Genomic DNA, 27,253 nt, shown 5'->3' with positions numbered 1-27,253 from the left:
TTGCAAAGGTAGTGCTGTGCTCGTGCGGACTTCCTCTCCTAATTCCAACCAGTGAATTAAACGCTTGCTGTGCTTTAAAAACACAATTCTAAAGAAGCTCTTCAATTACTGCATTAAATTGTTTTAATTAGTGTTTCTACACTGCTAAAATATCTTAGGGACTATTTGTTGTATTCCTCTGTCTTGACCAGATGAGTAGAGCTTCTACCTTCCACAGTATTGTTAACTGCTTGTGAGATGAAATATTGGCGGTCCAGAAGTCTGTATTATTGCCAAGTTAACGCTGTAGCTTAGGGTAAGCTCTTGGCCATCCGGTGAGGTTGAATCTGCTGCATGATGGACGGGCTTCGCTCCTCCCACTCAGCTAATGAAGTTTATTGTCTGTCTGTCTGTCTGTCTGTCTGTCTGTCTGTCTGTCTGTCTGTCTGTCTGTCTGTCTGTCTGTCTGTCTGTCTGTCTGTCTGTCTGTCTGTCTGTCTGTCTGTCTGTCTGTCTGTCTGTCTGTCTGTCTGTCTGTCTGATCTGTCTGTCTGTCTGTCTGTCTGTCTGTCTGTCTGTCTGTCTGTCTGTCTGTCTGTCTGTCTGTAGCTTATGGTCTCTGAATCAGTATTTCTCCCAACATTGAACTGCTTTTGACAGCGAAACTAAGTTTTCCGCCAAATACTTCTCTTAGCGGACTGGCCGGCAAGGTCTTGACTGTCTGGACGAGAGTGACCTGGGGAGGCGTTAGCGGATGCCAGGGAGAACAAACCTGTCATCTTAGTAGCTCATAGGTGAAAGTTTCTCGAATTTAACACGCAATGTGAGTGTGCAGTTAGGTAACTTCTAATAAAGTTGATTGCGGTTACGGGGCTACTCATACTTCTACAAGACAACAGGCTATGGGCTCTTAAAGATTTATTTAATGATGGCAGCGTATGCGGTCACTAAGGCTGCGCCTCACCGACCGTGCCTGGTCTTGCAGGCAGAATCACAGCGAAATCGAGAAGCGGCGCCGGGACAAGATGAACATGTACATCACGGAGATGTCGTCACTGGTGCCCATGTGCAAGGCCATGTCCCGGAAGCTGGACAAACTGACCGTGCTGCGAATGGCGGTGCAGCACATAAAGACCATACGGGGTGCGTGGAAGCTTCATACATTGCATCGCTCTGCTGTGTGGCTGGGTCTTTGTCCGCATCGTCCGCTCACGCTGAGCGTTTTGTCTCAATGGCGCAGGCTCTATCAACTCCTACACGGAAGGACATTATAAGCCGCCCTGGATATCGGACGAGGACGTCAAGAACGTTGTTCTACAAGTACGTCTAAGCCAATCGTAGCAGAAAACAAAATTAAAGTGGCCCGTTTTCAGGGTTTTATCTAATGTGGTTGTCACATCTCGTCAAGAGGGCGCTCCATGCAGCCTGATAAGGAGGCCACTAGAAACATGTGGTTGGCTGCAAGACGCAAGAACTAACGTTTTCGGGCGCAGGATGTATCCAGGAAGCGTATGCCTGGCACTGCAACATGAAATCTTATACTACGTAACCCGGAGGAACATTTAAAGTCCGTGCATGTTAAATGTGTGAAAGACTGCATTTTTTTTCTGTCTCCCTCCACCATTTTCTTTGCTTTCTAGAAAAAAAGAAAGTGCCATTTACAGTGACAGGAGCGAGGCGCTCTGTGCATGAAAAGCGTTGTATCGTTATTTGTTTCCTTACATCGCTTAACGGTTTGCTATTTAGTAAATGAATCGATGTAAGTGCTCTGTCAGTGCGAGACAGTGCAAATGAAGCCGTATCTTTTGTTGACTACGTGGACAGATTGTGTTCTTTTCCTGAGCACTGCCTTTTCGTATAGCTATGTAAGTCATGTATTGAAGAATGAAAACTACAACTTTATTTTCTTGTTTGCATGTTTCTAGAGAAAACCAATGTGACCAGTGCAGCCGCTGTTATCACAGCGTGAATGAATGTTTTCAAATACAGAAGTGTGCATAGAGCGGGAAGCCGAAAACAGGAAAATGTAGAGAGATAGCTATCAGTAAATAAATGAGTAGGTTTACGATTATCACAGAATGAAATGGTTATATAGGCAGCTTAGTTACAAGAAGTACGTGCAGTCGAATTAAGAAAGAAGGAGAGAATAGAAAGACATCTTTCAACGTTTCACCTGATATTGTGAGCTTTTGCCTGACTTCTATTTCACTGTGTTCTTGCAGGGTGCTGATGGTTTTCTGTTTGTAGTAAGCTGCGACCGTGGCCGAATCCTTTTTATGTCGGAGTCTGTGCAGCAAACACTGAATTATACCCAGGTAAGCGCTCCACTTCTGTGTTCAGCTCCGTGAGGCGTTCAGGTTGCCTTCATCATACTGCAAGGGAAGCCAATGATGTTCGAAATTCTTGATGCGCTAGGACGATCCAAAGCCTGCTTTCAAAAAGCACCCAGTGTCAGACTTGAGCTCCAGGTGAAAGAGGTCGGCGTTAATGAACAGTAAGTCCAGCGTTTAAAACAGGCTCCCTCAAAGGCATGTCCGTACAAACCTTCTTGAGCTCCTTTCGTTTACGAATAGCGTGCTTACGGGCACGAATCAGCTGTCCTTTTCATGTACTTGTATCGAAGCCGAATAATGGTTCAGTATTAGGCTCTGCAAATTATGAGTACCACCAGGTGCCGTCAGGTGACGCTCCATCAAGACTCACTTATGAATGAGTGTACTTATTTTAAACATTTGCTTGCTCTCGTGCGCATGTATAATGAAAGTTTTTTTTTTTTGCTAAAAAAATGGCGATGTTTTTGCCTGGTCAGTATGTCTACATCTGCCAACGTGATTTTTAAAACGATAATTGGCCTGTTTTCTAAGGTACCTTCTTCATACATTTGTCGTTAAGCCTTCTCGCTCAAAAGAAATTCTGAACGAGCAGTAATGGAACTCTTGAAACTTGTAGAAATGTGATAGATGAAAACTACGTCCATGCGTGAAAACGGGCTGCGTGCGCTTCTTGTAAAGTAGAATTCGTAAGGAGTGTCAGTGCTGATCGTCCTCCATTTACTTTTCTATTGTTCTCAGGGTGACCTCCTCGGACAAAGCTGGTTTGACATTCTACATCCGAAGGACATCGCCAAGGTCAAAGAGCAGCTCTCGTCCCCAGACTTGTCGCCGAAAGAAAGGCTAATCGATGCAAAAAGTGCGTGCTCATGTGATCTCTTCTTATACATTGTGTGATACAGCCCAGCGTAGTGGAACATTGTGTACGCTATAGAAAACGGTACAATGTGAAGCGAGAACAAAGTGGTACTCTGAGAGGACGTCCAACGCATGGAAAGGGTACGCTTTAGCGACTATATCTGCAGCTGTTTCTTTGCCCATCAGCCTGGTATAACTGAATGGCGCAAACGGGATATTGACCAGCCGTCAGATCCCTAATTTTTGCAATATTGGCTGTCAGGCATAATTTTGACAATCAGAACAAGCTTTGAATTGAACGAAAAACCTGAATTAGAGATACGTGCACAGGATCCTGCCGCATGATTCAATCAGACTTCAACCTGATTACCCGTTTTAAGCATGCTGCTCAAACCGCGCACATTTCGAGCGCTTTGATCAAGATTAATGTTAAGTACGGAGCACCGTCACTGATAAACTGTATCGTGACGTAAAAGAAAGGTGGAGGATTGAAATCTTCTATCTTGGAATAGAAAATTGTTGTTTTCAATCTTTTTTCTTGAAATGCTTTTAGATTCACGAGCTCTCTTTGTGTTGTGTGGTTTTCTTTTCTTCCACTCGTTCGCCCTGATACTGGCCCTATTAAAGAACCGATCAAATCACCATCCCGCTTTGTCAGCAGCACCCGTGCACCATGACGGGTGCATGGGTGCACAATACACCATGCTTTAGATAACATGCAACAAACGCCGTCGTCTATTGGCCACTGCCAGATGAGTGTAGTTCGCTAACTTCATGGCACTGAGTTCATCACAATGCGAACCCTCGCCTCCATGTTTCTTTCTCTGCGACTCAGTTAAACTGCGTGTCTCATTCGCTCACCGATTGCCACTGCCTCTGGTTTCAGCGATGCTGCCCCTGAAGGGCGACTTCCCTCAGCGGCAGAGCCGGCTGTGTCCCGGCGCGCGGCGCTCCTTCTTCTGCCGCATGAAGTGCAAGACGCAGGCCACCGTCAAGGAGGAGGCGGACACCACGACGGGTGGACAGCGGCGCCGCAAATCGCACAGCTTCGACCGACGCTACTCGGTCATCCACTGCACCGGCTACCTCAAGTCTTGGGCGCCCACAAAGCTCAGTCTGCCCGACGACGCCGCCGCGCCGGACGACAGCGAAGGGTGAGCACCTTGGGCACCTAATGGGGCTGCCGTCATGCTTATATCGTTCAGCTACTGCTCAAAACCAAAATAAAAGGAAATGATGAGTACTTGAGTATATTGATTGCTTATTGATATATAATCAAGCCAAACAACCATGGCGAATACCTGATGAAGTCGCCGGGTAAGAATGGTATATATTGGAAGTGCGGATGGCTCAATCATACCTGATGATTTAAAAAGGAAACTTACAGATACATTTTATTTTGAGAGAGTTGCTTCCACCCTGCGTAAGAAATTACTTATAAAGACTGAGCTGCACACGTGACAAATAAATTTGACGGCTTTGATTCCAACTTGTTCCAGCTTGCCAAGAATCCGCTTTTCTGGCGCACATTAAAGCAGCCAGGTTCAGTTTTGAGAAGCTCCGTCAGTACACCGCACAGCTGAAGTACTTTAAACCGGTATGGTTGTAAGCAGCATACATGGCTTCTTTTTTTTTTCAACGATGTGTAAATAACGACGGAAATGCGGCACCTTGTCAGCTTTGCAGTTGAACATTCAACATAACGCGCGTGTTGAACGAAATCTCTTTTGACCGTGGCTCACAGCTGCAACCTGAGCTGCCTGGTGGCGGTGGGCAGGGTGCACGGGGACCTTGCCAGCAGCCCCACGACGAGGAACGCCCTGGACGCGGAGCCCATCCAGTTCGTCTCGAGGCACGCGGTTGACGGGAAGTTCCTCTTCGTCGACAAGAAGTAAGCACTTGCGGACTCGTTGAGGACAAATGCGTGGGTTGCATCAGCGACAGCAGCGGGCGTAAGCGTGTCTTTGCGTTTCTGGAGGTTTTTGAGACTCTGACATTGACGTAGTAGCCGCTAGCGTCTGTGGCCTGTAGACCTGCTGTGGATAAGAATGCAGTGAGATAGGTTAAGAGCCAGCGCTACGCTGGGTTCCTACTGGGTGTTAGTAAAATTCTTATTTGTTTCTTGTTCATTTTTCGCGCAGTACGTTTCGTCATCTCGACACATTTCAGCACGCATCGTTACTTACGTGTGGCAACGTCACCCAGCAAGAAACAATTAACACGAAGAAAAACGCTATTTCGCTCAGAAAATTTGAGATATCTAAACAAGACACTATCGTCTCTTTGTCTCTGAGGGTTCCTCATAGACAAATAATTTTACGACTTATGTGCATGAAGAAATATAGAGGCTTCATCATATTCAATACAACACAGTGCTGATTCCGCATTCAGAGAAAAAATGCAAACGCATTTTTTCACTGTCTCATGATTAATTACAGTTGTAGAATTTTTCACACAATGTTAATACGTGTCTACTAGAAATAACGGCATTAAGTTTAGCGTCGTAATACGTTTTGAAAACGGCTGAGAAAGATACTTTGTGTTCTATCGCAGGCGTTGTGGCGGATATGCTTAAAAAAGGTCGTTTGTTGATCGAGGTGGCAGCAATGACGGTCAAGCGTCAAGAGATGGCGCGCGAAATCCCCGCACATCAAATCATCTAGGATGCCTACGTCATGTCCGCTTGATGCAAAGGAAACAGTTACAAGCCATAATAATAATCATCACTGTCACCATCAACTAGAGTGGCTCAACAGCATGTTATTGATTTCAGTTCTTTTTGGGGTTACCAATTCGTTCTCAAAATTTTCTTTGCTCTAAGTCGTTCACCATTACAGCCTAAGCTGTCCATTTATAGCGCAGCTGTCTCAGAGTCGCAGCTCCTTGTATCAAGAGCATAGTGTATCCGGCAAAGAGCGTGTTATTTTCTTTCTCGAAGTGCTGGACCTCTAGAACTTGCTGTCAGAACTAAACCGAGCGCGCTCCTTACCGTTTGCGTCATTTTCCTAGGGCAACGCTGATCCTTGGCTACCTACCGCAAGAGCTCCTCGGCACGGCGTGTTACGAGTACTACTGTCAGGACGACGTCGTGCGGCTGTCTGAATGCCACAAGAAAGGTAACTGAGCTGATTACCGCCACAATAATGAAAGATTTACGGTAAACGTTAGAAAGTGCTCCGGTGAATAAGCAGTCAGGAGAACCGAAGTACTAAGTTAGGACAGACACATGAAAACTGACTTTTACTATTCACTTCTGAGAAAATTTCTTGCGAAAAAAAAAACGGGTGTCAAGGTTGTTGAAAAGCTTGCGAGAAGCTTAAGCTTCGGCTATAAGAGTCGCGATAGCGTTATGGGGTCCCGTTCGCATCACTTCCTTAATTACCTAATTCTTTAATAGCGTACTCCTAATTACTCATGTACGCATAAATACATGCCAGAGACCACAATGCATACACTAGGTCAGCCTTTATTCTGCTTGAACCGACGAGCCTCTGTGGCTGCGCCGACGCCGGCCTTTATGCGATACGGGGCCCTTAACGTTATCGCGTTAAAAGGACAATCTATGGCCACATAGTTATGCGGTTTACCATCTTTTTGTACGAAACAGACTTTATGGGTTTCTTTTTGGAGTTCACTTGAGCTGAAAGTATTTATTTATAAACGATAGTGGTATCCATCACTTTTCTGATCTTAATATCGTTCAGAAAATGTAAAGGCTCACATTAAAGACATGGCAACAGAACAAAGAGAGCAACACGCTTAGATGATGTGAAAAACCAACACGGGCGACTCCTTCCAGACCAGTGCGAACGTTTAAACGAAGAGCCAGTCTTCGCCAGGCTAACAAGGTCCCTTGTTGAGGCGGATCGTGTGGGCTTCAGCATCAAAACTCCGAAGAATCCCCGCTTAATTTTGTTTATATCTAGTTCTCCGAACCTTCCCGTTTTCGCTCTCTTCTTTGGTGAGTACGATATTGACAATAATATGTCATCTCAGCGTTAAATATCTAGTGTTTACAGTGATACCAGATGGAAACGAGATTAATCGCAAAGCGATTACTAACACTCCTGCTTCCTTTGCCCGTGCAGTTCTGCAGACGAACGAGGCAGTGTGCACCCAGCCGTACAAGTTCCGCGTGAAGGAGGGTTCTTTTGTCTGCCTCCAGACCACGTGGAAGGCATTCAAGAACCCCTGGACCAAGGAGGTCGAGTGCCTAGTCGCCATCAACACGCTCATCAGGTAAATGCCTATGGCTTGAAACATACGTGGCTGGAGGAAGCGGGCTGTATTATAGTAAAGCATTCCATCTTTGTTCTACGTCCGAAGAAACGGCCTGAGCTGCGGAGGATGCCGTGACGTAGTGTGCTTTTTGCTATGAGCTCCTTTGGGGGGCAAAGGTTGTAAGACGAACCACCGAGATTTCAAATTCTCAATACGCACGCGAGTGTGAATTGTGCACCCCTCGAAATGTGGTCAGAAATGTCGGCATGCCATCCTGGGCTGATTTGCGAAACGTGTCAGCCGCTGAGCCACAGCGAGAAATATTAAAAAAGAAATGTGACTGTGGGGAATACACAATGCCCTAGAGCCTGCGTCGCATGATACAGGCGGGTGCCGATGGGCTCAAGTAAACGGCTGGGGACGCGATGAGAACCAGAAAATAATGAACAATTCAAAATCACGTGTAACGTTTTATTCCAACTGGCTAGAACAGTGAACGATGTTAGCTGAAGATGTTGACAACGATGGAAGGTGAAGTGGCGCGAGGGAAAAAGATAGTAAAATTACTGATGGCGTAAGCAATATCAGACAGTTATTTCTATTGTTTTGCCAGCAGCTTCCTCCGGATTTTTAATCCTCTCTCTATTTCCCATGGTGCATGGCAAACAACCGGAATGCTCCTATTGCTGACTTCTCTGTATTTCATTTTATTTTTTTATTTTTTTTCTTGCAGCCGCTGATTTGCTGAGCAAAGGTTGAACAAAATGAGTCCAGGCTGACAAATAAAAAAAGCAGAACTTGCAAGCAAAATTAAAAGCGCATCATTACAGTTCAAAATGACCACAGAGACGGTTTTAGAATACAAGATAAGTTCGGTTTTAATGCAATGAGGTTTAACATCCCAAAGCGACTCAGGCTATGAGTGACGCCTATTGGATGGCACTGGATAATTTCAATTGCCTAGTGTTCTTTAACGTGCACTGACATCGCACAGTAGGCGGGTTTTTATCATTTCGATCGCCTCCATCGAAATGCGACCGCCGCGGCCAGGACAACAGAGGTCCCTCTGTGCTGTTTCTATCGCATAGCGGAAACGTTCTTAGTATTGTACGGTTTTCTGTCATCGTGACCGAACCGGCTGTGGTGCGACAACAGGAACTTTGCCTTCGCGACTGACCCAGTCATGGCTTATCGTCTAGTGACCGAGCACTACTACAGAAAATGCTACATGCGTGTGCTGCTTACCAGCATGCACATACCAGCTGCACAGAATGCAATGCAGATGCTGGGTTTGTTGAATCCGGTGCTTGCAGCTGTCCAATAGCTTGCACAACGCATCCTCCAGCCTCATCCTTCCGAGAAGATGTCCGATGCGTACGTTGTCATCAACATTATCAGCCTCAACGGCAAGCAGCCTTTCTTGACACTGAAACGTCTGCGCTGCCTTGTGATGGAGGGCCCTAGATCTGTTCCACTCAGGTCGCAGCAGTCGGCAGCCCTCAAGGTGTGCAGGCTACAGCTGCGGCGGCCTGTGACTTACAGTGCTTGTGTCATGGCCTGTCGTGCTTGCTACGGACCGCATTTCTCTACTTCTTCTTCTTCTTTTACGCCCCCTCATCCCTCTCCACCAGTGCAGGGTAGCCAATCGGAACATTTTACTGGATAACCTCCCTGCCTTTCCTCTACCACTTCTCTCTCTCCTTAGTCAAGACGGACGGTGGGCGTGCATGACAGCACCAGAGCAGGCACAGAAACGTACTGAAGAGCTAGAAACTGCGAGAGGGGCGCTCACGGTGGCACTCTCTGCCGCACCCATAATTTGCACATGTAGTACGTCTATAGCTCGCCACAAAGAAGACGCCACATGCAGAGCTAAGCGTACGGTGCTTGCTGTGGGCCATACTCCCGAAATATTACGCGTTGAACCAGGACACTGTTTCTGAGTGATACTAACGCTGCCAAACTACTTCTCTCTCACTGTCAAACTACGACTATACTTCTTTAATCCAACTTCTACTGTACTCATCGTCGCCCACTACTTATATCCTTCTACTGTTATTACTTCGGTAACACCTTCTCTGCTGATATCGGCTATTTTATTGTAAATACAAAAAAGTTTTCTCCAGTGATGTACCGTTCCCAGGCTAACACATGTGTCCCCGCTGACTGTGGTAACAGCAAACGCCCAGGCGAGAACACTGGCAAAGCATTGTCCGGGGAGAATAGAACAAGACGGAAAGTTTTCGCAGGTAAAGAAACAGACGGAGTCAACATGCTAGATTGTTTCCAATGCACATATCACGGTACATGTCGACGCTCATTTATGTCACAACAATCTCTTACGCTATTGCTGTATACCATCTATAAAACAACGAAACGCCCTCATGGTAGATGCCCTGTCCGGTCGGTCTGGCGTGTCAACAAAGTCGTGTCACAATTCCTTGAGCAACCAGGGGCGCCAAGTCCGCACTGTAGCCGCTGCGTCTCTCACGCGGATTCCTTTTCGGAAGGTTTAGGCTTACACAGGGGCGGCCTCTCGGGTTCCCGGTCTCGGCCTCGCCTCGTCATAGCTCGACGTGTTCCTCGGCAATGTTTGTGCCACGTCTTCTTGGTGCGGCACGTTCTGCGCCACGTCTTTTGTGGTGAATCTCGTTACATCTCCCGAATCCTTCTGCGGACCAAGCACGTCATGCGCACCTCATTTAGAGTGGGTTTTGCTGCTAAAATTGCCTGAAGCAGATACTGCTGCAGTCTAAAAATAGACCTTGCAGTGATCTTTTGCTGTATCTTTCTGCGCAGGTCACAGGAAGTGGTGATCGTCGATAGCTCGAACGGCCATCTGGACGAAATGCTGTGCGCGGGCTCCGCCGTCGGTGGCCAAAGCATGGACGTGGTGATGCACGGCACCATGTCCGCGGAACACGGAAGGCCGATGGCTCCCGCCAGGGTGACACTGGCCGCGCACCACACGGGCGCCCGCGTTGGTGCCGGCAAGATAGGCCGCAACATCGCCATGCACGTCCTCGGCAATCAAGCCAAGTGAGTATACCACCCCCTTCTGGGACTACGCGTCACGCGCAGGAGACCTAGTCTTATAAATTCTTGCCAACATTTTGCATTTTAATGGCAGATGCCAATATAATGCGATTATACTGATGTGCTTAGGATTATCTTGAAATATAGAGTACAGTTCAAGGCAGGAAAAAAAAAAGCTGACGTTAGCCTCCACCTGAGCGAAGCCATGAGCGCGGAAGGGTTGAGGACGACGTGGAGTGCACAAAGGACAGAAATACTTCTTAACTATCAGCAGTTTTCTTCGATCAAGCACACACATACACGGAACAGTAACATTATCACGCGTTCGCACTTCATTAAGTCCGAGTACCCAAAAAGCACCTCGATTCAAAATAAAAACCCAACACTCATGGTGAAATAAGTGCTGCACACGCGCACAAACTATTTCCGTTATTCAAACAGACAGCAGAAAAAAATGGGAAGGCACATGGGCATTTTTATTCCTGAGATCTCCACTTCTTAGTCTAAGTTAGTTTCTGCGATGGGCGAACATTTCACTGCATGTTGGATAGGATCACTCGAGCACCCATTTTTGTTCACGGAAGAAAGCGCCGAACGCCATTTCAGTACCCCAAAGCATTAGTGCGAAATACTCTTGCAGGTCTGCCAATGGCGCCTTCAGTTCCACAGAAAAGCTGTACTGATCCTACAGGACCAGGTTTGCGCAGCTGCTGGAAGTAGCTATCTGCCCTGAGCACGGTGCTAAGGTCACATGGTCGTAATGCATGCAAAAATGGGGAATTTCAAAGTCTAGTTAACGTTAGATGTAGTTCCAGGTCTACACTGTGTTGCAGCACACTACCAATGTAGCCTTCGTTAACATAGAGTTTCTTACTATTAACTAGAGGGAAAGCTGGCACCCGCCTATGGGAGTTTGCGTGGAGCTTCCTCGAGACCACCTGAACCACCATGGGCGCTCTAAGCATCATGGGGCGGAGAGCTACCGACTGAAGAACCATAATTATTGGCCAAAAAATAATTAAAAAACAAATGTTGCTCGATAATCAAGAATGCCCTAACATTCAATATCCTGTCTATAAATTGCAACAAACGAGCAGAAGAGCATATAAATATAAAGTTTGCACAAAATAAGCGATGGCTTGCTATCCTATTGGCCAAGTATTGCAGACAACAAAATCCAACATTCCGTGCTTAACAGACGCTTTTTTAAAAAGAAATATGCTTTTCAAAAAATGTTGTCGCTTCAACATTTTAAAAGGTTTTTCCACAGCATTTCGGAAAACAAAAACTTTTATTGGCGTCGTGTGCTGTTGCGTTTTCGCTACTATGGAATTTGCACACTACGTTTGTGCCAGTCTGCGCCGTGGACGGAACGGGACATCTCAGCAACGCCACTCTCTGTTCCTGAAAAAACCGACTGTCCCGCACCAAGTAGCTCACCGCTCCATGATGCTTTGAGCGCCCATGGCGGCTCGATCAGGTGCAGCGCCGCCAGCTTTCCCTATAGTTACTAGTAGGAACCTCTATGTTCGGCAATGTATTCAGTGTATGTTGCCTGCTGTTGATCTTGGCTTAGGCTAGATTAAGCGCTGCTTTTCCGCAAATGTGACCAGTATGCGTCATGGCCGCACACTGTGCACTGCATGCTATCGGCAGCCGCAGTTTTGTGTGGATTTGATAGGCGCCTGAGGATGAGTCATTGGATGGAAAAAATGCCTGCTCGACAACAGCACATTAAAATGGCTGATGCTCGCAACGTATACGGACTACTATTGCGCGAAAGCACCTTGTTGATGTGTGTGCTGTCTGGCTGAGAAAGGCGTCTGCTTGCATATCGGCGACCTCGTTGAGTTAACGAGGGCCGAAGATTCCTCGCTAAGGCCCATCTGCAAGCGGCATATTACAGGCTTAAATAACCAGTGAACATATATGGCAGGCGTGATAATTCGCAGAACAGTGAACAGTGAGATAATTGTCTCCTCGTGCTGCCCGTCTAATTCTTAGTCCTATTCTGTGTGTCTCAAATTGTGCTGTTCACTTCATGATGTTTCATAACCAAGTAGCGGTCCAAAACGTCTTACCGCATTGGCGTGTTTAGTGCTGGTGCCTCCTTTATGCTGAGAGGAGGTACTGTACAGGCCTACCAACGCTCGCTGAAACGTTTTGTTTCACACTGAAATGTGCACAGAAGGCACACAAATGTGCTCGCACACTTGGGCAAATGGCGTCGACAAATATGGTCAGCAAGCTGCTTTTAGCAAAGCTGCAAACGTAGCTAGCTAGATGGTTGCAGTACATTTGTACAAAAGCGAACGTTGGGAGAGACAAAAGAAAACAGGCAACTTTGTGCGCGATAACCTTGTTACACTTCGTGCACAACGTTACCTGTCTTTTCTGTGTCGTTCCCAGTGTTCGCTTTTGCATAGCAGTACAGTGCGGCTGACACCTTTATAAAGCTGCTCTTAGCTGCTCCCCAAGGCACAGGAGACAAAGTAGGCTCTCGTCCCCGTTCCATAGGTCTCAAGTTCATGGAAGCAATTGTTCGTCATCATAACCATCATCATTATCCCTTCTTAGTTTTGTCATACATTCTGCGTCCACTGCAGGAGAGGGCATTGCCCGTTGTAACCTCTGTCATGCGCCAGCCACCTAGTCACTCTGTCAGAAGTTTCCTACATTTGTCTCCTCAACTGACTCTCTACTGCCCCTCCGGCACTTCAAATCTCTTGGAATCAACTCTGTTACTATAACACAGAGGGGGTTACCTGGTCTACGCATTTCAAATATAACTGCGCCCATGATAACTAGGTGGTGTTGAACGAACCGACATAAAGTATAAATAATGCCTGTCGTTTTGCGAAACGTTGCTTTTGAGTTGTCTCACGGCACCCAGACGTTTATCCACATGCTGATATTTCTGCTGGCACCCTTTGTGGCCGCTTATGAAAGTAGTTACGTAATTTGAAGCGTGACAGTTTTGTGTTTGTTTGCAGGTCAAAAGAAGCCTGCCAGAGTTCGAGCCCAACAATTATGGATGCAAGCTGCCTTAGTGGGGCGACAAACCAGCCATCCACATCAGAGGTAGGCCGTGACAAGAGATGATCTATGTATACTTTGAAGAGGCTGGATTCTGCTGAGTAGGCCTGACTTGTAGTGAAGCTCTTTTAGTCTTAAGATCAATCGTGCGGAAAGAAGAGCAGCTATGAAAATAGTATGCCTAACGTATCCGAGAATACTTCTCACAGAAGCAATGCTCTCAGTATTTTATGAATGCCAACTATGGAAGTGCTCTGAGAGCATAGATGGAAACTATTTCCTTGTATTCTCGGTCCGAGGTAGACTATTGACGCCTGGAGTGTTTAAACCCTCAAACTTCTACATCTGATGGGCACAAATTTCACAGTAAACTTTATACTCCCTGTATCCACGGCTTGCTGTTTGTGGAGTAATTTTAAAATGTTTTTGTTGACTTGAGCTGTCAAAAAACTTACAGAACAAAAGTCAGGTCACGGAAGGTACAGCGACTTGTCGCGTCTCTGGTTAATGCTGTTGTGACCGCTTCTGAAACCTGCGCTTGAACAATACACCACGTACCATGTAGGAGATCATATCAAAGTTTTATATAGCTTGCTCTACATCTTAAACTGCTTGTAAGCCATTTGCAGCGGTTATATAACTGTGATTGTGTCGCACAAAAAGCGGTAACCCGAGGTCTTTTGCCAGTCACCTTGGGTCTCAGCTCGACTTCAGGTCTTAAAAGATAGTCTTCATCAGTGATGATGAAATGTACGTCACGGACTTTTTTCATGTTATTTTGCTTTCATCCGCAGTCTCGTCGCAGATATAAAACAAGTTTGACCAACTCGCACATCTGTTCACGTTGTAAAAGTTTTAAAATGACCCTTTGTTCTCCCTGCGCAATACTTCTAGGAACATATAAAACGAGCGCTTCCCCTTTCAGTGGCTTTGAGGAGCTGGCTTCAGTCTTTGCCACTGCGCCCATGAATCTATCAGTTCAGTGTCGCGATACACAGGGAGACAGAGAGCGGAAATTGTATTACGATACCTGAAGACGGAGTGGTGTGTTATTCGCACGAGCCTTTAGAAACGACAATGTGTGATTCCTGGATGCAGGAAGCGAGGAAAGCCTTCGGCAGTAAATCGCCCAGCTCGGGTATGGCAGCAGCGGCTGACGTGAACGGCGAAATGCAGACCGACTCGCCTGAACTGCCCCAAATGAGTCACGGCGCCGCGTTCAGGGCAGCATCGCCAGCCAATCCGACAATGGCGGAGTCCGGTGAGTGCGTGCGCTTCAGACAAGCGACGACACCGCAGTCAGTGTAGCGCTTGCGTGATTTCTGAAAAGTATTCCTCTTATAAGCGAACTTCATTCTAACTGACTACTTTCGTATTTTACAGAGCGTTACGAGCACTTGTTCGAAGATGAAATTTGTGTGCGTGAGAAAGGAAACTACTTGCATTTGTATTACGGGCATCTATACAATGTTGTATTTGCTAAGTGGTAGTTGCTGTAACTGAAAGATAACAACAAAAATCAGTTTCATGCGCGCCACTTAAAACATGAATGCACTTGTGAAAATTAACTGATAATATTCGTCAGTCTTGAACATGTGGGCAGTGTGCATCCTGCGCTGCCAAAATGCGCCTCTTGGTGAACTGATGGCAGCGCAGCCACCGCATTCGAAGATAGCACTTGTAACGATTCTCGCATAGGCACTGATCATATTCCTTAATAGTGAACATGCGAGCAGTGTGCTTTCTGCGCTGCCAAAATGCACCTCTTGATGAACTGGTGGCAGCGCAGCCACCGCATTCGAAGATAGCACTTGTAACGATTCTCGCATAGGCACTGATCATGTTCAATAGTGAACAAGCGAGCAGTGTGATTTCTGCGCTGACTAAATGCGCCTTTTGATGAACTGATGGCAGCGCAGCCACCGCATTCGAAGATAGCACTTGTAACGATTCTCGCATAGGCACTGATCATAATCGTCAATAGTGAACGTGCGAGCAGTGTGCTTTCTGCGCTGACAAAATGCGCCTTTTGGTGAGCTGATGGCAGCGCAGCCACCGCATTCGAAGATAGCACTTGTAACGATTCTCGCATAGGCACTGATCATATTCGTCAATAGTGAACATGCGAGCAGTGTGCTTTCTGCGCTGCCAAAATGCACCTCTTGATGAACTGGTGGCAGCGCAGCCACCGCATTCGATGATAGCACTTGTAACGATTCTCGCATAGGCACTGATCATATTCGTCAATAGTGAACATGCGAGCAGTGTGCTTTCTGGGCTGTCAAAATGCGCCTTTTGGTGAGCTGATGGCAGCGCAGTCACCGCATTCGAAGATAGCACTTGTAACGATTCTCGCATAGGCACTGATCATGTTCAATAGTGAACAAGTGAGCAGTGTGATTTCTGCGCTGACTAAATGCGCCTCTTGGTGAACTGATGGCAGCGCAGCCACCGCATTCGAAGATAGCACTTGTAACGATTCTCGCATAGGCACTGATCATAATCGTCAATAGTGAACGTGCGAGCAGTGTGCTTTCTGCGCTGACAAAATGCGCCTTTTGGTGAGCTGATGGCAGCGCAGCCACCGCATTTGAAGATAGCACTTGTAACGATTCTCGCATAGGCACTTATCATATTCGTAAATAGTGAACATGCGAGCAGTGCGCTTTCTGCGCTGCCAAAATGCACCTCTTGATGAACTGATGGCAGCGCAGCCACCGCATTTGAAGATAGCACTTGTAACGATTCTCGCATAGGCACTTATCATATTCGTAAATAGTGAACATGCGAGCAGTGCGCTTTCTGCGCTGCCAAAATGCACCTCTTGATGAACTGATGGCAGCGCAGCCACCGCATTTGAAGATAGCACTTGTAACGATTCTCGCATAGGCACTTATCATATTCGTCAATAGTGAACATGCGAGCAGTGCGCTTTCTGCGCTGCCAAAATGCACCTCTTGATGAACTGATGGCAGCGCAGCCACCGCATTTGAAGATAGCACTTGTAACGATTCTCGCATAGGCACTTATCATATTCGTAAATAGTGAACATGCGAGCAGTGTGCTTTCTGCGCTGCCAAAATGCACCTCTTGGTAAATTGATGGCAGCGCAGCCACCGCATTCGAAGATAGCACTTGTTGCAACGATTGTCGCATAGGCACTTATCATATTCGTAAATAGTGAACATGCGAGCAGTGTGCTTTCTGCGCTGCCAAAATGCACCTCTTGATGAACTGATGGCAGCGCAGCCACCGCATTTGAAGATAGCACTTGTAACGATTCTCGCATAGGCACTTATCATATTCGTAAATAGTGAACATGCGAGCAGTGCGCTTTCTGCGCTGCCAAAATGCACCTCTTGATGAACTGATGGCAGCGCAGCCACCGCATTCGAAGATAGCACTTGTTGCAACGATTGTCGCATAGGCACTTATCATATTCGTCAATAGTGAACGTGCGAGCAGTGTGCTTTCTGCGCTGCCAAAATGCACCTCTTGATGAACTGATGGCAGCGCAGCCACCGCATTTGAAGATAGCACTTGTAACGATTCTCGCATAGGCACTTATCATATTCGTAAATAGTGAACATGCGAGCAGTGCGCTTTCTGCGCTGCCAAAATGCACCTCTTGATGAATTGATGGCAGCGCAGCCACCGCATTCGAAGATAGCACTTGTTGCAACGATTGTCGCATAGGCACTTATCATATTCGTCAATAGTGAACGTGCGAGCAGTGTGCTTTCTGCGCTGCCAAAATGCACCTCTTGATGAACTGATGGCAGCGCAGCCACCGCATTTGAAGATAGCACTTGTAACGATTCTCGCATAGGCACTTATCATATTCGTAAATAGTGAACATGCGAGCAGTGCGCTTTCTGCGCTGCCAAAATGCACCTCTTGATGAACTGATGGCAGCGCAGCCACCGCATTTGAAGATAGCACTTGTAACGATTCTCGCATAGGCACTTATCATATTCGTCAATAGTGAACATGCGAGCAGTGTGCTTTCTGCGCTGCCAAAATGCACCTCTTGATGAACTGATGGCAGCGCAGCCACCGCATTTGAAGATAGCACTTGTAACGATTCTCGCATAGGCACTTATCATATTCGTCAATAGTGAACGTGCGAGCAGTGTGCTTTCTGCGCTGCCAAAATGCACCTCTTGATGAACTGATGGCAGCGCAGCCACCGCATTTGAAGATAGCACTTGTAACGATTCTCGCATAGGCACTTATCATATTCGTAAATAGTGAACATGCGAGCAGTGCGCTTTCTGCGCTGCCAAAATGCACCTCTTGATGAACTGATGGCAGCGCAGCCACCGCATTTGAAGATAGCACTTGTAACGATTCTCGCATAGGCACTTATCATATTCGTCAATAGTGAACGTGCGAGCAGTGTGCTTTCTGCGCTGCCAAAATGCACCTCTTGATGAACTGATGGCAGCGCAGCCACCGCATTTGAAGATAGCACTTGTAACGATTCTCGCATAGGCACTTATCATATTCGTCAATAGTGAACATGCGAGCAGTGCGCTTTCTGCGCTGCCAAAATGCACCTCTTGATGAACTGATGGCAGCGCAGCCACCGCATTTGAAGATAGCACTTGTAACGATTCTCGCATAGGCACTTATCATATTCGTAAATAGTGAACATGCGAGCAGTGTGCTTTCTGCGCTGCCAAAATGCACCTCTTGGTAAATTGATGGCAGCGCAGCCACCGCATTCGAAGATAGCACTTGTTGCAACGATTGTCGCATAGGCTTTTGGTAAGCGTCCTGATTATAAGACGAAAATGGATGGCGCCGAACGGAATACGTGTAGAAATAGGAATGAATACTTGCCTCGTTGGAGGCCTTCTGTGCTAGGCAGATTGGGTTCTCTTTAAAAGGTTATGTTAATCCGCTGAATACTCTTCGCTCTCCTTACGCTCTGCGACGTTGAGACTGCTGCTCATCACAGTTTCTAGGCTCATTCAACAATGTTTTGTGCTTTTTTGAATGGTGCCATGACCCTGAATTACTGAAAAATGGCAATTATTGCAAAACATTAGTGTAGGTTCATCAGAGGCGGACCTCCCCATGCACGAGTTCATGCTGTGGGACGTATTTCATGCCACATTTTAACGCGATAGCGCTATGGAGCTCCTGTCGCAGAAATCCAGCGTCGACGTCGTTGACCGTGCGGGAAAAATCCCCAAAGTATTCCCTGAGAATCAACCTAGGAGGCAGGCACTTAGGTCACGTGAGCTTTCGGTGGCATCACAACCTGCCACCGGATTGTGTGCAAACTGCCCCCTGCGGCTGGTGGCCGTTGGCACCACCTGCCATCCCTGGAGCAGTGGTACATCGCTTAACCGCTGCACCACTGCGCAGGAATTGGTATGAGGACTTCCAGGGATCTATGAATGTAATGTAGAGAATGACCAATTCTGCATATATTTTGTATGTTAAGTGGCTGTGATTCAGTGAGCTGTTGCTTCTAATGAGGATATGTCCTTTTTGTTATCAGATTACAAATGATCGCGCACCCTAGATATTAGCCTGGTAGGGCTTCTAAATAATATTCTGTTAAAACGTATGGGAATCAGCAGTCCACCGTAATTGCTGCAGGAATTAACTTCCAGTCATCCACATTTTTGTCGTCAGCTGTAAAACCACAGCCCTTAATATGTTAGGTACTTAAAGTAGAGACTGATGCTCGTAGGCGGCAAATTACGAAAATACCTTGAATAGCGCTTCATAGGGGTGAGCAGACAGGATTAAGAACCTACTTTTCGGCACAAGCTGCAAATGCAATATAACACGCCCTTGCCTCAAGGGCCCCGCTTTCATTACGTACGATGTATTGGGGGAAATTTATTGATGCCTTTGTTTTAAGCCATTGACGTCTGCACGATATTGCAAATAATTGGAGAGCTTCGCTTGGTGTGAGACACTCGCGGGCATGCCCGAACAGAGGAAAGTGCACGTGGTTTTACTGTTCTAGCCTCATTTCCGCCTCGGCAAGAAAATACTTGAAGCGCCCATATGAGCAGTATTGCCGCGTATGCGCACATAGTGCTTCGCAGTCTTCGTCAGTCAAATCGGTGCTCATGCTGCAGCGTGGAAGCGTGCTCCATCTGCTTCTGCTGGGGCCTTCACGCACAGAGCGCAGACGATAAGAAACACGTGTCGCTATTGACTGATTCTGATTGGAGTAATGAGATTTCGAGAAAGGCTAGCAGGGTCTCCGTCGGGTGCAACAAGCTGGGGGACGTTCTCTTAGAAGCCGAGACCGTCCCGCAGCTTCGGATTACTTCCAATGCCTAATACAATGGTGCGCAGGAGAGAGGGATTTCTTTTGGGACATTCTTGGTTACGGGCTCATAAACTTCAAGGGGCAATATTTCTTCGCGCTTACCGCGATACACCTATTTCTTTCATTTTTTTTGCGCGCGAGAGAAAAACCGGTCGTTTACTCTGCCAAAAACAGGCAGGTTTCATCTTTAATCTGTGTGTACATACAAAGGTAGCCAACAGTCATGAAAACCAAGCAATGCGTAAGGGAATTTTTTTCTTTTTTTAAATTTGTGATGTTCATCACTTGAAAATTAATAGTATAATTATTTCATGACTGAAAGATAATTGATTAGAAAGTAGAAGAGAGAACAACCACATGCCGCCGGTGGGATCCGAATCCACGACCTAATTTATGTCTGCGTGTGTCATTTCTACCTTCCAGAGCTGGATCTGGTCAATAGCTTCGTGAGTCGGGACATTCTCAGCGCTGGAAGCCAGGGCAACAGCGAAGGAAACGACGAGGCGGCCATGGCAGTCATCATGAGCCTTCTGGAAGCCGACGCTGGCCTCGGGGGACCGGTGGACTTCAGCGGCATGCCTTGGCCCCTGCCGTGAACCCTGCTCGCGGGAACCGCGAGAGTGGCTAATTGTACTGGACTGGAGGACGAGCCACGCGTTGAGTGCACCAGAAGAGGCCAGTCAGTATTCACGTCCAAGTGTGCCATTCACGCCCAAGCACACAAGGAGGACCCTTTCACAGCCGCGTCGGCGCTACCTTGTGGACAGCAGCTTCGCTGAACGGAAGCCAGCTTTGCCGCTGAGTGTCTGCGGCAGGACGCACGCTTTGTCGCCCTGAGTGATTCGCAGTGATTCAGGCCGTGTCTGCACATCAGCAAGTTTCGCATTGCCAGCAGTGCCGGTTGCGCCCCCTCGTCGTGTCTTAAGGCGCACAATAGCCTCGTTATAGATGACGTCGACTAATCCGCAGCCATCTTATCTGCATTCGCCCAATGCACGAATGGTTGAAAAAAAGAGAAGAGGTAGGCAAAAAATAGTGACCGCTGCAACTTCGTGCTTTATTGGCTGTAATACAAGGCTTCCTGCGTTTTCAAGCGAGCATATCGGCCATTTATAGTGTACAGCGCAAATCATATCGCTAGATGTACTGTTTAGCTGCTGTCGTTATAGTTCTTTTTTATTTGCGGAGCATCAGTGAACGGCACCGGCCGGGCAACCGGCTGCGTTACTGTGTTCTCACGAGGTTTGGCGGATGTCGTGGCTAGCTTAGATTTCAGTGTAATATTCGTTATACAGGGTGTTTCACATATGACTTTACATAATTTTAAAAAATAGGCTTCTTGAGTTAGAAGAGCGCTTTTTTGGGCTAGCATTTTCAGCGATGTAGTAGATCAGAATACAGCTAAGACTTGCTAACTAGCAGGCTGGTTAACTAATATTGAATAGTTAACTTTTTAACTGTTACTGTTAGGTCCTTAATTATTTAAAGGCGTAGTCAACCGTAGGTAACACCCATATCAGTTTTTGGAATTTCGAAAACGCGGTTACTGTCGGCACTGTGGCCCAACAAATTTTGTCTGTTTCGAGGAGTTGCATGCACTGGAGGGGTTGCTTTGCCTGCAAGCTTCTGGAAAGCGCATGTATTTTGGCGCGATGTAGCCGGAATTTGTTGCGCCACAACGCCGAGGGTAACAGCGTTTTCGAAATTCTGAAAACTGATATGAATATTACTTACGGTGGGTTACACGCCTCTCGATAATCAAGGAGCTTAACAGTAATAGTAAAAAAGTTAACAATTCAACATTAGTTAACCAGCCTGTAAGCACGTCTCAGCTGTATTCTGATGTACTACACCTGCTGGCAATGCTATACGAAAAAAGCGCTGTTTTAAATAAAAAGCCTATTTTTAAAACTTATGTAAAGTCTTAGGTGAAACTCCCTGTATGTTCTTTGCCGGATACGAACAGGAAAGGTTATTATACTAGCTTGCCACTGTCACGTTCGCAGTTGCGAAGTAAATTTTGTGACATATAGACGATAACAACTCTGGCTTGTTGTTGCGATAAGTGCAGCTCTTAACGAGCAACAGTTGGGATTGCCGGACCACGATAAGCCTGCTTGTGGTTTTAGAGCGTAAAAAAAGCTAAAATATCAGGCTACAGAATATTTGACGGCGCAATGAAATGTAACTTTAATTTGATGCCCTCGCAGCGAATTTAAATACAGTTATTTAGACCCATGTTCTGTTAACATTGTCCATGTTGTCAGCACTGTTCGTCGTGCACTCGTGCCCGTTCCTCACGCAGTGACGTTTCTTGAGTACCACAACGAAGTATTGGGCGTAACAAAGTCGGGCTTGAGTTGCCTCAGTGATATGATGCAGAGTCTCAGCTTTCAAAGAGAATCTACCAAGACGGTTTTGGTGCCGCGCTGTTCCTTCGATTTGTTGCGAGGAGCAACTCGCAAGTACGGTGTCATGAGGTAATCGAATCGCGTTATCATTTGTTCGGTATCGCCGATGTCTCGCTTTTGGTGAAGCGCTGGACTGTAGGATCAGCAGTTATAGGTCAGCCATTTATGCTTAATTCGACATGGCAAAAAAAAAAAAACCTGACACTGAACTTTTGTTGCTCTGTGTACACCTAGTTCCCGACACTTCTGATATTCGCGCTAGCCTAAGACATCAGCTACGCTAACGCATTCGCCAGGAAGCCTGGGAATGACGTTCTGTTGTTACTACTACAGAAGCACCCAAGTCGTCACGCACTGCGGCGTTAGCTTCCCATTAGTACACGGTCACTCTCAACTGCAAACTGCCTCTGATTTGGTGTGGCAACTTTTTCGTACAGTCTGGGGTAGTGCTTGCAGCATAGAGTGGGCGTTTCTTTCAGCTGGAAGAAGTGAGGAAACATGGCTTCAGGAAATAAAGCAACCACTGTTTTGAAACGTGGTGTTCTGTCTCAACTCTCTTCCATTCGTCTCTTTGATTTTCCAAGCTATGCAAGCACGTGCGTTTTTGACAATGTTATGCTACGTACGTTGCAGGAATGCTGATTATACCTTTGCACCTGCACTACTTAATTGCCGACTGCTGCAATTGCGTTCAGTGAGCAATTTTGCACATTGTTGAGATGTCGGTGTTTGGGTCTTTTGCCCATCATCCTTCTGCTTTGAAGCGCACAGTAAAAAGTTTTGAGAAGGAACTAACAGGGCGCTAGTGTCGAAACTTCACATACTAATTTCACAGGTGGTCTGTCTCTCAAGACGGTATTTTGATAGCATAGAACTTAATTTTACTTTACGCGCATAGAAGAACTTTCGCGCGTTTGTAGGCCTCAAATTTTCATCAACCAATAAACGGAAGAGAAACGCAGCGAATAAACGCGTACGCCTTTGCGACACATCCGAAAAATAAAACAGGTTCTTTACGCACACAGATTAGGAGCACACGCTCCAGCAAAACTTTCAAGACGTCATACTAAATACAGCTATTAGATGAACATATATGTCGATGATCAGTGCGAGGGTAGGGATAGGCTAGCTTACACACAACGCCACTAAGAGAAAGAAGAGAAATTATAGCAATGAATGTAAAATAGTTTGATTATTTAGGATAATTAAAATTTTTCTAATAAGCGCGACATGTTTAACTGGTATTTGCAAAGAACATACGCTCCAGTAAAAGTGCTATACTACTGGGGCGGTATATATCCAGTCATTCCCGACCGCGATGCAATGGCGACCGGAACCTTTTTTTTCTTTATTAGCGGCTTGCAACAACAAAGGGACAAAAGTGAAATTACATAGTGTTACCGTGACCATCGGACATTTTACCCTTCTTGCACCTCTTTATCTTATAGCTGCCAATTAAGCCAGACGCCTTCAGTTAAGCAGCTGGTAGCTGATTTGCACAAAAGTTACCTTCGCAATAGCGGACGCACGCTGAGGCTGGTTTGGAATTTGTTCTCACCGAATTCATTTTAACTGCTTCCAGAATAAGTTCATCGGTCATAATTAAGGCCACGGCTTTGACTATTTTTTTTTTGGTGGCATCAATTATTTTTTGCGATACGCAGCTATTTTCTGCTCTCCGACGCGGGAGAAAACTGAGTCACATTACGTAATTAAGCAGCCACAGCTGCATCCTCCTCGCATCTCCATCGCTGTCTACTCGAAAAACTGGACGAAAGTTCGACCTTTTAGGTAAAACTCGGCGACAACCCGGAGATAGGTAAACGGACACGAAATGGTACACCCTCCCGGATGCGTTGATCAAGTCGCGCACGGATTCCTCGAAAACCCATCGAATCGAGCGGGCTCCGCACAGTCGACAAGGGCGCCGCCTAGCGCCAGTAACCCGTAGCAACCGGACGTATCGATTTCCAAGATGTCAGCCGCCCGGCCCGAAACGGCGTGAACAGGATGGCGCCGATACGTGAGTATCTCTTTGTAACCGGCAGCTAATGTTGCGATGGGCGGGGACAGTATTGGCGGTAGGAAACGTGGCAAGTGTTTTGCGGACACTTAAAGTTAACCGGGCCGGTCCCGAGAGATGGCGCTACGACGACTTGCGTCGCTGCTGCGAGGATTGTTGCGGCATGCTGGCTCGAGAGAAATCTGCGCTAAGCACGTCATCCGCAGTCCGCGGTCGTGCCGATGGGCACGAAGCAAAAAGAGACGTTACGTAAAGGCTGTGTCAACACTCATGAACAGAAAGGTTCTTCCGACGAAGTTATGCAAGCGACCGGCGCAGCCTAAGAGAAAGACAGCAATGCGCAACATTTTCGCCCCGGCAGCAGTGCGTCGTCGCACTTTCAGACAAAGCGCTGCTAGGGGCGTGCACTGCAGGTTTATTGACAAATGCGCTGTGTTGGGCTGCTGCTTGCGAGCTTAAATACCTCCTTCTCCCTTTCCGCGTTTAGTGGGTTGAGAAACACAACCAAGGAGGCTTTTGTTTTCCTTTATGTGACGGACGGAATTAGCGGCCGCTTGGTTCTAACTTAGAATAACTGCGAGGCACGAGTTACTGTAACAAACGTGTTAAGCGTACCGAACCGACTCACTACGTGACAGGAAAGAGATTGAAGCTTTTATAATAAATAAATAAATAAATAAATAAATAAATAAATAAATAAATAAATAAATAAATAAATAAATGCCAGACCGAGTAGAGAAGTGGCGACGAAGGCGTCGTTACTGTCTAGCTTTAGCATAAGATGAAGCGCTTGCGTGCGGTGTCAGCGTTGCGTGTCACGTGGAACTTAACGGCGGCTGCAGTGTATAGCCTCTCGAAAAGCCACTGTGCTTCCACGACCGACATGACATAATATTTAGGTTCTTCCTGGTACAACAATAGCGTGACTGGGCTTGAAATTTATGTCAGTCGTGGCGAAAGACACTGTTAAGGGAGTTTTATTGAACGATTAACTGTCAAGACAGGTGCAGTGCCGTGCAAGGATCTATGTTCGTATGTCGTACGGACATCGCCCGATATATAGAGTCACGATTAATGCACTGCGCTTCGTGTCTTTACCACGCGGACACCCCCTCTGGAGCTACTTGTTTTCTCACTCGAGCTACGAAGGTGTGTTTCAGGAGAGCTGCTGCAGGGTTGGCGTGCGTGGCAGTAGCTTCTCCTGGTACCTTGACTGTACCCTGCACCTCACCGCTTTTGACGCATTAATCAACCAGCCGCATAGCAGATGAGAAACAAAATCATAATCATAACCTATATAATCTGAAATTCCCACGAGGGACATTACATAAAGGGAGCAGACATGCAGTTGTCCAGTGGTCATGAACACATCGCAAGAAGGTAAATGTTTGCCGTAAGAAAAATCAGAATAAACAAGGCTATAAAAAGGTGTCAGAAACGGAAATAATCAAGTAGAAACAAAATATGGTAATGGTGTGTGGTAATACAGACTAAACAGGAATTAGTGCAGTCATACAGGCTAATCGGATGGCGCTGCAGGGTAACAGAGGAAGACGCGTGGTTAAAAATGGCTGTTGATAGTTAAGTGGATCAGTAAACGTCTGCATGTGGAAGGATTAGTTTCGTGCGCAAAGTTTTCGGGGTCACGCCGGATAGAGGCATTTCCGCACTGGAAACACAGTCTTCCGTGGTTGCGAGTACGCGGTTCAAGGTACAGTCTTCTATAAAATTAGCGATGCCACTGTACACATGCTCGCAATTGCTACTAGGATGTGTGCTTTTTTTTTAGTACTGGTAGTGCTCAAGAGCTTTATTGTTCCGGGTGGCCGAAGTGACACAGTCATGCTTGCCCAACCTGTGGCATCATATCGGTCACGTGAAGCGTGAGCTTTGCACTTTTGACAAAGACTTCAGGTGGCACTTAAGCACAAAAGCCACTACCATGTGTCTGAAGGTCTCCGTCTCGTGCATTTCTGTTAGTCCGGATGAGCTATGTTGTCTTTCCAGGCTCGTCAAGCATTAAGCAGGGATTTCAAGATCATCAGTTATACTGGAAGAAGATTGACATTCTCTATACACTGCGCTGCATTGATGCCACCGTAAGGATTCATATGACGTATGTTGCTGTTGACACAGGTCAGAGTAAAAGACGTAAAAAGAAAACTTTTATAACGTTCGCCTTTGGTCCACGTTTATGGCGTAGCAAGTCAAAGGCAGACATGCGAGTGTGCACCATTATATAGCGTGTCCGGAAAGTAGAGATCAAGAGGTCAATCATCGCTGTCACTATAAACCACGTTATCTCCAGCGCTTAACAAATTTTTCTCCAACATGTCTCCAACTAGCTGTCTTGTGCAACCTGCGGTCGGTGTATCCAAGCGAATTTCTCAATCCCTTCGCCGGCCCACTTGGCTCTATCCGCCCCAGGCGAAGCTTTCCTTAACTGGGAATTCACCTTTTTATCCTGACAGACCATCGGTCGTCCTTCTTTTTATATGTCCGCCAAACTCCCTATTCGCCTCCTTAATTCCACAACAATGGGGTTCGAATTCGTTCCCTCATCCATGCTCCTTTGTTTCTCTGCGTTACGGCGATTATTTTAAAGCGACAGCGTTAAAGGCTCCGTTTGCAGGAAGTCCAGTGTCGGCGTTTTCGGCATCGGCGTTTTGAGCGAAAAATCCCGAGCTTGACTCTGGCAGGTGGTCCCCAGAGAGCAACCTAGGAGGCAGATGGGACACCTAGGTGACTTGACCTTACGGCGTCACCACAACCTGGCCACCGGATAGTGAGCAAACTGCCCACCGTGGCAGGTGGCAGGTAAATTAATTACTGGTCGCTCGGAAAGAGCAACCTGGGTGGCACAATGCCCACCACTGGGAGCACCTGCCATCACTTAACAGATGCACCACTGCGCCAGGAGGGGTAAGAGGACTCCTAGGAATCTATGAATGTAATGCAGAGAATGACATTCTGCATATAGGGGAATTAACCCATTACACTGTCGCGTCATACCCTTAAAGAGATTAAGTGACCCCTCCAATTTTTTTCCCCTTTCATT

The 27,253-nt window shown here is 46.7% G+C and overlaps 2 protein-coding genes across 2 annotated transcripts in view; both read left to right on the top strand.

The window, feature by feature from the left end:
* The first annotated feature begins 959 nt into the window (after nucleotides 1-959).
* LOC144130408 (protein cycle-like) lies at nucleotides 960-20,768 on the top strand. The gene is made up of 12 exons (XM_077664335.1): nucleotides 960-1,122; nucleotides 1,220-1,299; nucleotides 2,202-2,294; nucleotides 3,051-3,168; nucleotides 4,054-4,321; nucleotides 4,912-5,058; nucleotides 6,177-6,283; nucleotides 7,256-7,406; nucleotides 10,188-10,427; nucleotides 13,418-13,505; nucleotides 14,559-14,721; nucleotides 20,185-20,768. The coding sequence occupies exons 1-12, from the start codon at nucleotides 1,005-1,007 to the stop codon at nucleotides 20,355-20,357; spliced, it is 1,746 nt and encodes a 581-aa protein (XP_077520461.1). The 5' UTR covers nucleotides 960-1,004; the 3' UTR covers nucleotides 20,358-20,768.
* Nucleotides 20,769-24,141: 3,373 nt separating this feature from the next.
* LOC144128518 (very long chain fatty acid elongase 4-like) overlaps nucleotides 24,142-27,253 on the top strand; it is a 50,650-nt gene continuing 47,538 nt past the window's right edge. Inside the window, exon 1 of the mRNA XM_077661961.1 lies at nucleotides 24,142-24,195. The gene's annotated coding sequence lies outside the window, so the exon portion shown is untranslated. The remainder of the gene's footprint in view (nucleotides 24,196-27,253) is intronic.

The sequence above is a fragment of the Amblyomma americanum genome, chromosome 4 (assembly GCF_052857255.1).
Source record: "Amblyomma americanum isolate KBUSLIRL-KWMA chromosome 4, ASM5285725v1, whole genome shotgun sequence".
In the NCBI taxonomy this organism is placed as follows: Eukaryota; Metazoa; Arthropoda; class Arachnida; order Ixodida; family Ixodidae; genus Amblyomma; species Amblyomma americanum.
Note: the sequence above shows the minus strand (reverse complement) of the source record. Positions and strands in the feature narration are given on the sequence as shown.